Source organism: Erinaceus europaeus, chromosome 8 (assembly GCF_950295315.1).
Source record: "Erinaceus europaeus chromosome 8, mEriEur2.1, whole genome shotgun sequence".
NCBI lineage: Eukaryota > Metazoa > Chordata > Mammalia > Eulipotyphla > Erinaceidae > Erinaceus > Erinaceus europaeus.
The window spans coordinates 113,680,000-113,695,687 of record NC_080169.1 but is presented as its reverse complement, the minus strand read 5'-3'; the positions used below and the strand labels follow the sequence as shown (position 1 = coordinate 113,695,687).

Sequence of the window (15,688 nt, the reverse complement as noted above, 5' to 3'; positions counted from 1 at the left end):
TGAAATAAGTCAGAAACAGAAGGATGAATATGGGATGATCTCACTCTCAGGCCGAAATTGAAAAACAAGATTAGAAAAGAAAACACAAGTTGAACCTGAAATGGAATTGGAGTATTACACCAAAGTAAAAGACTCTGGGGTGGGTGGGTGGGTGGGGAGAATACAGGTCCATGAAAAATGATGAATGAAATAGTGGGGGTTGTATTGCTAAATGGGAATCTGGGGAATGTTATGCATGTAAAAAAAAAAAAAGAAGAAGTAGAAACGCAAAGCAGAAATTGACTGAGTTTGGAGTACGGCACCAAAGTAAGAAAGCAGAAGTATACTAGAGTTAGCAGTGAGTACCTCCCTAATACTTCCTCTCCACTTTTCCAAGCTTTGGGTCCATGATTGCTCAACAATTTGTTTGGCTTTGTATGTTAACTCTCTTTTCAGTCACCAGGTTCCAGGTGTCATCAGGATGCCGGCCAGACTTCCCGAGATTGAAGACACCACCAATGTGTCCTGGAGCTCAGCTTCCCCAGAGACCCATCCTACTAGGGAAAGAGAGAGGCAGACTGGGAGTATGGACCGACCAGTCAACGCCCATGTTCAATGAGGAAGCAATTACAGAAGCCAGACCTTCTACCTTCTGCAACCCTCAATGACCCTGGATCCATGCTCCCAGAGGGATAGAGAATGGGAAAGCTATCGGGGGAGGGGGTGGGATATGGAGATTGGGCGGTGGGAATTGTGTGGAGTTGTACCCCTCCTACCCTATGGTTTTGTTAATTAATCCTTTCTTAAATAAAAAAATTAATTAATTAAAAAAAAAACTATAAAAAAAAAAAAAAAAAGAAAAGGTAACAGCAGCAAATGCTGGAGAGGGTGTGGGGTCAAAGGAACCCTCCTACACTGCTGGTGGGAATGTCAATTGGTCCAACCTCTGTGGAGAACAGTCTGGAGAACTCTCAGAAGGTTGGAAATGGACCTACCCTATGACCCTGCAATTCCTCTCCTGGGGATATATCCTAAGGAACCCAACACACCCATCCCAAAAGATCTGTGTACACATATGTTCTTGGCAGCACAATTTGTAATAGCCAAAACCTGGAAGCAACCCAGGTGTCCAACAACAGATGAGTGGCTGAGCAAGTTGTGGTATATATACACAATGGAATACTACTCAGCTGTAAAAAAACAGTGACTTCACCGTTTTCAGCCGATCTTGGATGGACCTCAAAAAAATTATGTTGAGTGAAATAAGTCAGAAACAGAAGGATGAATATGGGATGATCTCGCTCTCAGGCAGAAGTTGAAAAACAAGATCAGAAAAGAAAACACAAGTAGAACCTGAAATGGAATTGGCGTATGGCACCAAAGTAAAAGACTCTGGGGTGGGTGGGTGGGGAGAATACAGGTCCATGAAGGATGATAAATGACATAGTGGGGGTTGTATTGTTAAATGGGAAACTGGGGAATGTTATGCATGTACAAACTATTGTATTTACTGTTGAATGTAAAACATTAATTCCCCAATAAAGAAATAAATTTTTTTAAGTGAATAAATAAATAAATATTTTTAAAAAATTAACCTGAGGCCAGGGAAGCTGCTCAGCTGGTACAGCGCCAGACTTGCATACCCTCTTCAGGTCTGATATTTGGTGCTACATGTACCAGCCAGAGTGGTTCTCTGGCTTCTTCCTTTCACACTCACAAAGACCTGCTTTTCCATGTATATGACGACCCAGGTTCAATTCCAACACCACTGTGTGAGGGGAATGCTTCAGTGCTATGGTGTCTGACTCTCAGCCTGGAGCTATGAAACCCAGCAATGACAAAAAAAAAGAAAGAAAGAAAGAAAGAAAGAAAGAAAGAAAGAAAGAAAGAAAGAAAAGAAACTATCTCATATGAAATAAACACAGACAGAAAATAAAGGAAAGAGAGAAAAGAGAAGAAAAGAATCTAGAGGCCTAAGAGATAAGAGATACCACAGCTGGTAAAGTGGAAAATTTGTAAACAAGAGGTTCAGAGTTCAATCCCCAGTACTGCGCAAGCCAGGGTGAGTCTCTGGTCTCTATCACTCTTTCTCTCATTATCCAATAAATACCGGTTTTTGTTTTGGTTTTTTATTCTGGTTTTGTTTTAATATTTTTAAAAGATAATTTAGATGTTAAAAACAAACAAAGAATATATTAGCCCAACTAGCACATGGGCCATAGTGGTTCTCCTTTCTTCTCATTCTAAGAAATAAAATCTTTAAGAAAAAATAATTTTTTTTAAAAAAATGTATTTTAAATTAAAAAAAAGAATTGCACCAAAGGAAAAGACTCTGACGGGGGGGGCGGGGGGGGGCTCAAGTCCTGGAATATGATGGCAGAGGAGGACCTAGAGGGGGTTAGAGTGTTATGTGGAAAACTAAGAAATGTTACACATATACAAACTACTATATTTTCCTGTTGATTGTAAACCTTTAATCCCCCCCCAAAGGAAAAAAGAATAATAAGAAGAACAAAAACAAGAATTCAGGAAGAATGGCCAGGGAGATAGCATAGCATTAGTGCACAGGACCTGCAGGCAAAGGGTCCCAGCACCACCAATAGCTAGGCTGAGAGTTCTCTGGCCAAAAGAAACAAGAAAAAGGGGAAGAAAGGAGGGGAGGGAGGGGAGGTGAGGGAAGAGGAGAAGAGGGGAGGGGAGGGAAGAGGAGAGGAGAGGAGAAGAGGAGAGGGGAGGGGAGAAGAGGGGAGGGGAAGGAAGAGAGAGGAAGGAAGGGAGGGGAGGGGAGGGGAAGGGAGAAATCCACCAGTGCTCTATGAGTCCCAGTCCTTGTCTGCTATTCAGTTGGGAAGTAGCTGTTCTCTCTCTGGGCTGGGCCTCCCCATCTCACTACTGTAATCTACACCCACTGAGTTTTGCATATTAACAGCCCCGTATGGGCCCAATTTTTCAGGAAACTGTTTTTGTCTTTTCTGCACAATGTTTCACAGAGATGAGCACAGCTGTGTGGGGCAGACTTGACCGGCTGGGGGCGGGGGGGGGGGGGGGGGGGCTGTGAGGTGTTTACCAGTGTTTTCCATACAGCCAGTGGCTTCCCCATGTCAGCAGGCAGACCCCGGCGGTAGTTTTCTTCCAGTGATTTCGAAGTGTTTTGAAGAACACGGTCATCTTCTCCAGGGATTTGCTAGGCTAGTAGAGGCAGGAAGAGAAAGAGAGAATGTGACTATCCAAGGGAGGGGCCAGGTGGTGGCTCACCTGGTTGAGTGATGCGTAAGGACCCAGGTTCAAGGCCTCAGTCGCCATTTGAAAGGGCAAGGGTTGCAGGTGTCTCTCTCTTTCTATCTCCCCGTCCCCTCTGAATGTCTCTCTGTCCTATCAAAAATAAACACATAAAGATGTATTTTGTCCAAGGGAGTCAGCATGCAGAGTCCTGCCCACGTCTGCCAGGCCATACAGTATTACTCCACCCCTCATGAAGCTTCCCCTGTGCACAGTGGTCCCCAGTGGTGCCAGAGGCTCAAACCTGGATCCTCCTGAGGGGAAGCGAGCGCTCTCTCCAGGGAGCCTTCTCCTGGCCCGGCTTCTTCCTCCCCTCCAGGCTTCCCTTTCCTCGTCCTCTGCCCATCTTCTGCCTCTAGTCACCTTCACCTCCTCACCCACCCGCCACCTCCAGGGAGCCTTCTCCTGGCCCGGCTTCTTCCTCCCCTCCAGGCTTCCCTTTCCTCGTCCTCTGCCCATCTTCTGCCTCTAGTCACCTTCACCTCCTCACCCACCCGCCACCTCCCTTTATCCCTTTCTTTCCTCACTCTCCACCGATCACTTTTTTCTCCTTGGCTTAAAAGTGGGGAGGGCAGGAAGAGAGGGCGGGAAAGCCAGGCGTCTTCCTGAAGTCTCACGATCACACTGTTTAATAAGAGCGTTGTTTATCCGGTAGACAGAAAGGAGTCAATGACAGATCGGAGATGGAAAGGGTTTCTTAAAAACAGAAGCAAAGAGTAGGTCCTCTGTTGGAAAATCAGCAGAGCAAACTCAACAAAGAGGGACAGAAAAGTATAATGTGTAAAAATGCTTAATGTGTAAAAATGCTGAGTGATCAAAGACTTGTAAACCACAAAGAACTATTATGCCAGTGCTGATATTAACCCACAAAACTAACAACTATATTTATTTATCTAGCCAGACTTCACCACTCTGGGCTGACTTTTTCAGATCAAAAGGGAAGTAGGGGGGGGGGGGACGCCACAGCACTGAAACAACCCCCAGTACAGTGGGTGCAGGACTGAACCCGGGTCTCCAGTATGACAAAGCAGGCCCACTATCCAGGTGAACTAGCAACCTGGTATATCCCAAAACACATCACAGTCACTGAAGCTAATTAAAACAACTTTGGAAAGAAAGGAAAGAAGGGAGGAAGGGGGAAAAAAGAAAAAAAAAGAAAATGGCAGAGGCTTAGAAGATGGCACAAAGGCTACAGCACTGGATTTACAAGCACGAGGTCTCAAGTTCGACTCCTGGCAATGCATGGGGCAGAGTGATACTTGGTTCCCTATCATTAGTAAATCACTCGTTTTGCTTTGTTGTTTTTTTTTTTTAAGGGACAATATATATACTTTTTCTGTTTGTCTGCGTTATAGACTTAGTTGACCTTGCTCACTTGCTAATCTCTCACCTAGTCCTGCTGGAATCGGAACTACGGGAGTAAGGACTTGAATCTGGTCAGGGTTAGGCCTGCAGTGCCTACTATCAGATCTGGCAGGGCTGGAGAGATGGCGTAGAGACTTTCATGTCTGAGGCACAGAACAAGACCCAGCACATACGCTCAGCTTTCAGCAAAAAGCTATGAGGGGTTATTTGACGCCAAGCTAAGTTACCCCAAAACAGGGCGCCCGAGTCCACTAGGTCTTACAAGGTGATGTTTGAAAATTGAGCAGAAGCAGGGAGTCACTCTGATCATCCATCCCCCCTCTTGTACTCCCCTGACACAGATCAAAAAACCCTTGAGAGGGGAGACCCCTCCATATGCACACACCCAGAGAATAGAGGGATCCTTATGTCCAAAGACAAAGGCAACCCAGACAAGTGCTACGAAAGACATCCAGGTAAGCCTTTTACTAGTCATCTCACACTCCTTAACCTGTCTCGTTCCTCGCTGCCCACTCGTCTGAGCAGCTGGAGACTCGTGCCTGTGGGAGTTCACAGCCTTTTCATTCTTTAGACAGAGGGAGAGACACAGCACCAGAGAGCTTTCCATCATGGTCCTTTCTGGGGGGGCCAAAATTTGAACCTGGGCAGAATGCATGGCAGAGCAGGAGTCCTACCCAGCCCCCTCTCTGTCCACTCCTCAAGCCTCTCATTATATTCTCTGGCCAATGGCCTTAAGAGGTGGTGCAGCAGGTAAGCACACCCGACCTACGGCATGAGGTTCCCAGCTGAATGCCCAGCCCCATAAATGTGAGGGTGATACTCTGGTTCTCTCGTGTATCCCTTCTCTCAGCTGCTTTCTCTCATTAATAAATGATCTCTTAAAATGATAAAATAGTGGCCTGGGAGGTGGCACAGCGGTTAAAGCAATAGACCCTCAAGCTTAAGGTTCTAAGCTTCACCCTGCTCCAGCCCCCACTGGCATCACATGTGCCAGAGTGATGCTCTGGCTCTTTCCCCCTTTCTCAATAATAAGTAATTTAAGAATAATGAGTACTCTAATGTTGGGATTATGTGTAAGCCTGATAGAGCTTAGGGAGAACTCCCCCATCCTTGGAAGGAGGTCTGAGAAGATAACCTCTTGGTGAGTCTCTCTCAACCGAGGTGAGAAAAAGGCGAGAAACTCAGACTTAGTTCTTTCCTTCTTGACTCTCAGGCCCACAGAAACCCCAATACTTCTCCCCATTAACTGCAGGCCACATGGCCGCCTACTTTAAGATTCATTTACTCACAGTTCACAGAGGAGAACACACCTTATCACACACTCCTAGCAGTGCCCGTGATGTCCTCAATTTGCATCAAACCTTGCTTATCTTCTCTCTATCTTGCCTTAACTGGTTCAACCTCCCCTCAAACGCCTTTGGGTAATTAAATGCCTGCATCAGGAGACTAATTCTCTTGACCTTTATGTATCTGCATCAATTCTTGCCATACCAGCCCCCTACCATAGGGGCAAGCCGACCTTTAAGAAGCCTGTAATTTCTGACAAATTTGAATAATGTTCCTTGTTTGGTTTTCTACTTAAACCATGCCCACCTGCTAATAAACGAGACCTGAGTCCTGAGACTTGAGATCTGAGATCTGAGCAGGCTGCAACTCTCCCCGGTGTCTTTACTTTGTGTCGTCCCCTGTCGCGAGTAAGAAAGAACCTGTCCGTTACCTTTCCCCTGGAGATCACCCCACCAGAGACCCCGACACTCTAACCTGTTCTTTTGGTCTTATGAAGGCTCTCATGTCATGTGAGATCTCACATTAAAACAACTTGCATCTTTTCCTCCTCTTTGTTACTCTGTCTCTGTCAGTTTAATTTCCAGACCCATGCAGAGGCTTTATGAGAGTTATGAAAAAGAATTTTTGGGGTCAGATTTAGGTGCACATGGTTGAGCATATATTACCATGTGCAGGGACCCAGTGACTTCCTGTTGGCTGAGGGATAAATGGGATGGTGCTTTTAAAGCTGCAGGGGGTTTTCTACAGTAAACAAAGTATTTGCTAGGCAGATAGATATTTAAACAGAATATATATATATATTACATAGACCAAAGAGGGAAAGGTTGCTTTCCCTGTAGATGCAAGTTTATTCATTCTTCTTTTCTCTCTCTTTCCATCTCCTTTCTATCTCCAGGGCTCCTGGTCAACTTTTTCAAATAGAAAGAGTAGGGGGGGTAGGGAAGAGGGGGGAGGGAGAGGAGAGGAGAGAGGAAAGGAGAGGAGAGGAAAGAAGGGAAGGAAAGGGAAGAAAGAGAAGAGAAGAGAAGAGAAGAGAAGAGAAGAGAAGAGAAGAGAAGAGAAGAGAAGAGAAGAGAAGAGGACAGGGGCAGAGAGGGAAAGGCACCACAGTACCAAAGTGTGCCCAGTGCAGTGGGGACTGGGCTAATAGGCACCTTCCCGGATGAGCTATCTTGCTGGCCTCTGCACTCATCCTTTTCTTTAAACCACAGCACTGCTCAGCTCTGATTCACAGTAGTGCTGGGGACAGGGGTTGAACCTAGGACCTCCAAGCTTTAGGCCTGAAAGTCTGTTGCACAGACCCCCGTGCCATCTTTGCAGCCCCTTGAAGACACTCGTTCTTTCCTCCCTCAACCTCTGACAAAGACCCTTCTTGATCTTTCAAGCTGTTTTGTGTCCCTTGCTGGGCCAGGCCCTGCCGTGGGCTCTCTGGTCTTGGATGGGGGAGTTCTCATTTCACAGAGCAGTCCCTAGACTCTTGGAAACTGTGGCTTGTAAATAAAACTTAACAAAATCAATTCAATTCTAGGCTTATTGAGACAAACAAGAGTTAGATTTCCTGTACCTTAAATTTATTCACAAAAGCCCAACTTCTAACAAGGAATCCAAGATAATTCTAAGGTGAGAAAATCTCTTGTGTTCATTCATTCATTCATGTTCAAACCCTCTCGTTCCAGTTCAGGGCATAGTTGGGCCCCACCCCTGAGCAGGATGCCCTTGGGCATCAGAGGATAAAAACACACACTCATTCCTGCTTGGTGATCAATCGGCTGTCAGTCAGCCTACCTCACGGGCACCTCTTGGGGAAGTGGAAGGGAACCGCCACAATCCCCCATGCAGAGTGGTCCTAGTCGAAGTGATCAGTTTTCTTGTGAGCATTATCACCCACTGCTGTTATTCAAAGAACAGCTGCAGAATCTTGTTGAATTGTTGCAGCAAACCCCCCCACCCCCACCCCTGGTATCTGACACCTCTCCTTGCCAATGGCTCATCACCCTCAGGTTTCTGCCGTCACCACTCTCATCCTGACTGTCTATCTTGGCAACAGTCTGCCACCTTCAGCACAGGGTGACTTCTGGGTGGAGGCCGCATGGGGGGAGTCCTCCCTCCCTCTGTCTCCATCACGGGGGGGGGGGGGGGGGGGGAGTCCTGTCTCTAACTCCTGTGGCCAGAAAAGGCAGCAATCAGATTTGCACAGCAGCCCATCCTTGCTGGCTGAGTCTCTCCGGAGACTCCCCCAGGCAGACTGAACCCCTTGGGAACTTCCCAGGGTGATCATGGCCACCTGGCTGCCCTCCACAACCTCTGGCTTAGTCGAGCTTATTTAAAGTGGTGACCGGAGCCACTTGGGTGAGCTGCTCTGTCTTACTGGGGTTTCCCCATGTGTGTGTGTGTGGAGGGGAGCACATGTTATTATTGAACATTTCTGGTCCCTGGCCCCTCTGGTCAATCTTTGTGATGCTTATTTGATTTTGTTCCAGTCTAGAAAACTCTCAGAGAGGTACAGAGAAGATGTTCCACTGCACCCCTCCCCCATCTACACACCCCATCCTCTCTGGAGTCTGTGATGAGCTCTCTCTCCTTCCCCCCACTGCAGGACCCTCTTGGTCATGGTCTATAGGAGCATCAAGATGGCCCTCCCCACCTGGGGAATCCACTCTGCGTTCCCATCCCATAACAGGTGTCATTCAACCACTTCCACTTTCATTTCTGCCAACTTATGATTTCTCTCAAGGAAGCAAACGTCCCCATCACGGCAATAAAGAAGCCCGTGCAGAGACCACCTTCTGGAGAACCTGGGACAACCGGAGGAAGTGGACACCATCCACCTGACTTTAAAGAGCAAGTCCCTTCTGCAGGTCTTTATTATGTAACAAATGGTTACATGCTAGGCTCTAAGCTGGGTGCCAGGCAAGGGAGAGCAAGTATGTCCTCAAGTGCTCAAAATGGCTAAATACAAGAAAGAAAGAAAAAAGTCTTCCCAGAAATAGTGAAATTGCCCGTGTGCAGCCCCTGCTCTGGAAAGAGGACAGGAACAGGGAGGGGAGGAGGGAAGGGCGAGAGAACAATGCAAAATAGAGCTGATTTAAGATTTGGGAGATCTTCCAAAAATGGTGATTTAGTCATACTTGACACGATTTCAATCGCTAGGCAAGTCATCAAAAGGTGTGTGGAGAAAAAGTCGTGTGTGTATTTTAAGAGAGTGTAGACAGAGGTTCCGCTGCCTGTCGGCAGTCCAAATGGAAAAGATCAATGGTGCCTGAATTTAGCAGTTTGAAGGAGGAGGAACTGGGTAGAAGCTATAGATTCAGGACTCCTAGGTGTGAAGGAGGTTGAGTTTGAGCACAGATAAAATCACCCAAGGCAGAGGCAGAGTGGAAAGAACACCAATGCTAAGTGAGACAGCAGTCTGAGTCAATGAAAATCGGTTTTAAGGCCACCTAGGACCCAAGGGAAGCCCCTATGGATCACAAATAATCCACACATTAGAAAAATAATGTGGATAGATATGGGCCTTGACCTCTAGCAGATCCCTCTCTCCACCATCACGGGTCATCTCCATCAGGAACAACATCATAAAACTCAATGTGGAAGGAAGTCTAGATGCTGTGGTCTCTTTCAGTCTTTCTCTGCCTGTCTCTATCTAAACAAACAAGTAACAACAGCATTGCCCTCAATGTGGAATAACAACAGTAGAAACTGCCCCACTGTTTGAAGGGAGGCTGGGTCAACATACTCTGTCACTTGAGGAAGATGGGTCCAGCGATGAGTGCAGCCTAGAATGCTCCTAGCTGAGACCACAGAATGCCAGCTCAGACTGACAGGTACACAGAGGTTACACAGGCTCCTGCGCTGAATATGATGAATAGACATGGGCCCAAGGTCAGACTGATGGGGTTTACAGTTACTGTGTATCTTTTCCCGTATTTAGGAGCTACTCTCACCCTGATCCAGCTTTCTAGTCCTATTCCCAACTCTGACACCATCTTCCCAGACAATACGTTTGGCTCACCTGCAAGTTAGCTGTAGGGCTCAGGCCCTTGGAATATACCTAAAATAGACTTCCTAGCTTCTTCCAACACAAAGACCCCAAATCTCATCTTGCTATATTCTTACCTGATTATTAAACAAATTGTTCTGCTTTATATCTTAATGCTTTTCAGCTACCAAGATGCAGATGCTACCATGACACCAACCTGACTTCCTTGGGCAGACGACCTCACCAATGTGTCCTGAAACCCCACCTCCCCAGAGCCCTACCCCACTAGGGAAAGACAGAAACAGGATGAGGGTATGGATCAGCCTGTCAACACCCATGTCCAGTGTAGAAGCAACCACAGAAGCCAGGCCTTCCACCTTCTGCACGCCATAATGACCCTGGGTCCATGCTCCCAGAGGGATAAAGAACAGTGAAACTTCCAATGGAGGGGATGGGATATGGAACTCTGGTGGTGAGAATTGTGTGGAATTGTACCCCTTTTATCCCCTAATCTTGTCGATCATTATTAAATCATTAATAAAAAAAATAAAGAAAAAGAATGTGGAGCAGCTTGCGATGTGGTGCAGCAGCTAGAGGGGCCGAACTGCATGAAGTCCCAAGTTCAGCCACCCCCATCACAGAGGACAATGTTACTCTGCTCCTGTCTCATTAACAAATAAATCAGGGGAGTCGGGCTGTAGCACAGCAGGTTAAGCGCAGGTGGCGCAAAGCACAAGGACCGGCATAAGGATCCCGGTTCGAACCCCGGCTCCCCACCTGCAGGGGAGTCGCTTCACAGGCGGTGAAGCAGGTCTGCAGGTGTCTATCTTTCTCTCCTCCTCTCTGTCTTCCCCTCCTCTCTCCATTTCTCTCTGTCCTATCCAACAACGACAACAACAATAATAACTACAACAATAAAACAACAAGGGCAACAAAAGGGAATAAATAAATAAAATAAATATTAAAAAAAAAAAACAAATAAATCAGACTGGCAAAACAGCTCACTTGGACAGCGCACTGCTGTGCCGTATGCACGACCAGCTTTCAGTCCAGCCCCCACTGTATTTAAGGAAGTCTAGATACCATGGTCTCTTTCAGTCTCTCTCTGCCTTTCTGTCTCTATCTAAACAAACAAGAAACAAAAAACATAAAAGATGTGGAAACTGCAGCAGCCCAGGAGATGGCCCAAAGGATACTCGAAAGCATGATGTCTCGACTTCAATTCCTGACATCTCCTATGCCAGAGTGATGCACTGGTTCTCTGTCTCATTAATCAATCTTTTTTTTCAAAGACTTTATTTATTAATGAAAGAGACAGGAGGAAAGGGAGAAAGAGAACCAGATATAACTCTGGTACACACGCTGCCAGGGAATTGAAGTCAGGGTCTCATATTGAGAGTCCAACACTGTACCTCTTCCCAGATCGCCTAAATAAGTCCTTTTCTTTTCTTTTTTTTTTTTCCTCCAAGGTTATTGCTGGGCTCGGTGCCTGCACCATGAATCCACCGCTCCTGGAGGCCATTTTTTTCCCATTTTTGTTGCCCTAGTTGTTGCATTTCTTTTGTTTTTTTAAACATATCTATTTATTCCCTTTGTTGCCCTTGTTTTTATTATTGCAGTTATTACTGTTATTGATGTTGTTGTTAGATAGGACAGAGAGAAATGGAGAGAGGAGGGGAAGACAGACACAGGAGGGGAAGAGAAAGACACCTGCAGACGTGCTTCACCACCTGTGAAGCGACCCTGCAAGTGGGAAGCCGGGGCTCAACCGAGATCTTTCCGCCATCCTTACGCTTCACGCCACCATGTGCTTAACCCGCTGTGCTACCTTCCGACTCCCTTTCTTTTTTAATGTGGAAACAACAGCCTGGGAGGTTGGCACTGTGGGTAAAGCTGTGGGTTGGCATCTATGAGGTCCTGAGGTGTTTGTTTGTTTGTCTGTTTTTTAATGAAAGAAACAGAGATCAGTGCACTACTCAGCCCCTGGCTGATGGTGGAGCTAGGGGTTGAACATGAGACCTCAGAGTCTTAGGCATGAAAGGTATTTGCATTAACTACTATGCTATTTCCCTGGCCCCAGGTCTTGGGTTCTTCTGTCCCAGGCATTGAGTGAACTGGAGTGATATTCTGGTTGTCTCCATCTCCCGATCTTCCTAATAAATAAATCTTAATAATGTGGAAACATGAAGGCAACTGGGTGTCTTGGCGAGGGCACTGGCCTAGGGGTTCCCAAGGCCCAGCTTAGTCACTTTTGGGTAAGTCCTTCCACCTCTGCCTATTATTTCTTCCTTTAAAGAGAAGGCTCCAGCAGTGAGGCTGCAGAAGTCACCCTAGCAGGGCAGAGAGGACACTTTGACTTTGCAGGGTTTTCTTTCCTTTCTTTCTCTCTTTTGAAGGTCTCTCCTTCCTTCCTTCCTTCCTTCCTTTCTGTCTGCCTCTTTAAAGGAAGAAATAAGAGGCAGGGGTGGAAGGACTTACCCAAAAGTGACTAAACTGAGGCGGGGCACTTTGCAGGGTTTTCTTTCTTTCTTTCTTCCTCTTCTTTCACTACAACTTGTCTTTACTTGAGCAGGATAAGTTTTGAACATTACCTAACAAAATCCCATGTTTTTAATTAGTGCTTTAGTTCTGATTTGCAAAATCCCGACATCACGGGGATACAATTCCACACCGTTCCCACGCGCACAGTTCTGTGCCCCCGCCCCTTTCCCTCCATTGGAAACTGCAGGGCTTCTGCCAAGGTCACAGGCGTTGACTATTACTTCTATATCGATCGCTGTTTTTATATATTTGCCTTTACTATTTTTTTTTTCTTTAATCCTATGGCCCTGCTTTCTCCTCCCTGAGTCGCACCTGCACCTACTGCTTTGCAGGGATTATCTGTGCAGCCTCTGAGCCCAGGAACAGCATCGCAAAACATCCTTCTCCCCCGAGGTCTGAAATCTCCCCTGATCGGCCCTGAAAATCAGGGAGCCGGAACAGGGAGGGGGAACCCAATTCGAAAGGCACCGGCCCCCCTCGGCTGGAAGTGGGGGGTGTCCGAGAGGCTGACCCCTCCTCTAAATCCCCAGCCCACAGATGGGCGCCTGGAATGAATGAAACCTCGACTGCAATGGGGTCACCCCCCAACTGTCGGCCCGGGGCGCCAGGCCGCTCGCGGGAGCCCCTAAATCAAGGGCAGAGGGATCGCAGCCTCAGCGACAGCTAGGGGGGCCGGAAGCGGGGGGGGGGCGGCCCCCGCGGAAGCCCGAGCCCCGACCCCCCGCAGGCCCCCGAGACCCCCCATGCCGGTCCCCCCAGGAGTCCCCGCCCTCGCCGGTCCCCGCGCTCCCCGCGCCGCCGCGCTCACCCCGCTGGTCCCGCTCGGCGCCCGCCTTTCCTGTGCACTTCCTCAAGCTTCCCCTCTCCGCCCAGGGAAACCGCTGCCGCCGCCCGCGGGTTCCGGTCTCACTTCCGCCCGCGTGGCTGGGGCTCCAGGAGGGGGCCCTCTGCTTGCGGACACCGACACGCCCTTTCTGCCTGGGGTTTCATTCATTCATTCATTCATTCATTCATTCATTCATTCATTCATTCATGCAAATGTTTGGACACAGGTCCTTTGGTCCCTCCAGCTAGAGCTCAGCAGTATTTCATAGAAAGCCCAGGAGAGCAGATCTCACCCAATGAACCATTTAGAGAGGGAGAGGGTTGTTTTGTTTTGTTTTTGGCGTTTAGATCAGTGAGCAATGTTAAATAAAGTTAATTTAGGTGCCAGGAAAATTGCAAGATGTGGGCTCTGGAGAGAGCTCACCAGGGAAGATACCTACACGGCCATGTGTGAGGGTTAAAAATGGGTACAAATATAATCAAGGGGAAAATGGGTACAGGTATAATCAAGAAATTACTAACATAGTTCAGAAACCAACCCGGATGGTAGTCAGGCACCACGATAGAAGAGCTAAAAATTCACCAGGCTTAGAGTAGGAATAATGCTAACTTTCTGCTTCTGTAAACCTCGCCGCTTTCAGTAAGGCAGGACATTTGTTCCTGGGAAAACAAGATGGTTTTGGACCAAGATGTGCTGCAAGCCTAAAAGCCCCCACCCCACCCCACCCCACCCCCCAGTCATGAGATTTCAGGTAAACAAGCCAAGTCCCAGAAACTGCAAAATATTGTATGTAACCAATGCTGGCTTATGCTACAAAAAAGTATAAAAAAGATGCTTGTGACATTCTTTGGTGTTCAGTCCTTGGATAGCTTCTGCATGAGTCTTCCCTGGGCTGGACCCTCAGCTGAGTAGGCTTAAATAAAATTCATACCCAACCACCTAACTTGGTGTGGAGTATTGTGATTTCTGTGTGGAGAATTCTATCCCATTACAAATGGTGGGACTCAGGTTCTAGCTCAACACCATAGGGGAGGTGCTGCGGCAACTGCGAAAATCCAGTGTTTGGTTGTTTTGTTTTAGATTTATTTATTATTTTACCATAAACTCAGCTCGTGCTTATGGTGGTGTGGGGAATTGAACCTGGGACCTGGAGGCCTCAGGCATGAAACTTTGTTTGTTTAATTATTATGTTATCTTATCTCCCCCACCCATGTTTGGAAAAGAAGGAAGGGAAGAAAACTATCTAAAACTAAGTAATCTTCCTGTGTAAACATATGATGAATTCTTAAAGAAATGTAAAATGTGCTCACCTATAATCCTACAATACCATTCCTAAGCATTGATCCAATGAACATGAAAACACTGATTTGAAAAGGACATGTGCACTCTGAGTCTATAGCTGCACTCTTCACAATAACCCAAACTCAAAATCCACCTGCACAGCAACTGATACATGACTGTATAATGAACTTTTGGAGTGTACTGTATATTCAGTGGAATACAGAATTAAGTAGAAAGGTGAAAGGTATTTCAGGGCACAAACAGCTCAGGAAATTAGAAAAGACTCTCACCCCTCAGAAAGTGTGTTTTAAAGTAACAGTTTCAGAAGAATTTGAGATTATATCATGAGAGACAGGTTGGGGATTATATAATCAATATAATAATGTAATGGGGGAGGGAAAACTTGTTTTTGAGGTGAGGACAAGCAGGTGGACTGTAACACACCAATTTGAGAGCACACATTACCATGCATAAAGACCCAGGATCAATCTTCTCGTCTCCATCTACAGGAAGGAAGCTTCACTAATAGTGAAGCAGTGTTGCAGGTGTCTTTCATTCTCTGTCCCTCTGTATCTCCCTTCCCCCTCTCAATTTCTCTCTGTCCTATCAAATGAATAAATAATAACAAACTTATTTTAAATGGTTTCACTCATAGGTGGGATATAGATGACACAAACAAATGAACTTGAATGACAAATTGTCTCTGGAACTTTGGGAGAATTATGCTAGCTATGGGGATGCAGGGTGATACAGAACTTTAGTGGAGGGTGCAATGATCTACATACACCACATATAGATATTAAATTATACCCCACCATCTTTTTATTAGTGATTTAATATTTGTTTACAAAATTGTGAAATAACAATGGTGTAACTCCACACCATTCTCACCACCAGAATTGTGTGTGCTCATTCCCTCCATTGGAAACTGCAGTGGTTCTCTCAAGATCACAGATATGGGTTGACTATAATTTCTATTTGTTCTATGGCCTTGCCTTCTATTACTTTTTAAGTCACACCTATACCTATTGCTACTTCTGAATGTCCTTCCTTTTTTCCTCTTCTCTCTCCAGGTCTTGATGGAATTGGAGTTCAGAGTCCTCTGGTCATTTTCCCCTAACATTTCTCACCCTCTTTGGAAGTATGGACCA

At 46.5% G+C, this 15,688-nt stretch overlaps 1 protein-coding gene across 7 annotated transcripts in view; it reads right to left on the bottom strand.

The window, feature by feature from the left end:
* AGK (acylglycerol kinase) overlaps window positions 1–13,334 on the bottom strand; it is a 344,250-nt gene extending 330,916 nt beyond the window's left edge. For 3 of the 7 annotated variants that reach the window (XR_009551247.1, XM_016192120.2, XM_060196717.1), the window contains exons 1-2: window positions 13,239–13,334; window positions 3,047–3,168 (exon numbers count right to left, since the gene is read on the bottom strand). Coding sequence is in view for 6 of the 7 variants with exons in the window: in XM_016192120.2 (XP_016047606.1) it covers window positions 3,047–3,147 (101 nt within the window). In the remaining variant the exon portion in view is untranslated. Of the gene's footprint in view, window positions 1–3,046; window positions 3,169–9,646; window positions 9,784–12,367; window positions 12,441–13,238 lie in introns of those variants that run through there. The other 4 variants (XM_060196715.1, XM_060196718.1, XM_060196719.1 and 1 more) reach the window with 3 other exon arrangements.
* Window positions 13,335–15,688: the final 2,354 nt, after the last annotated feature.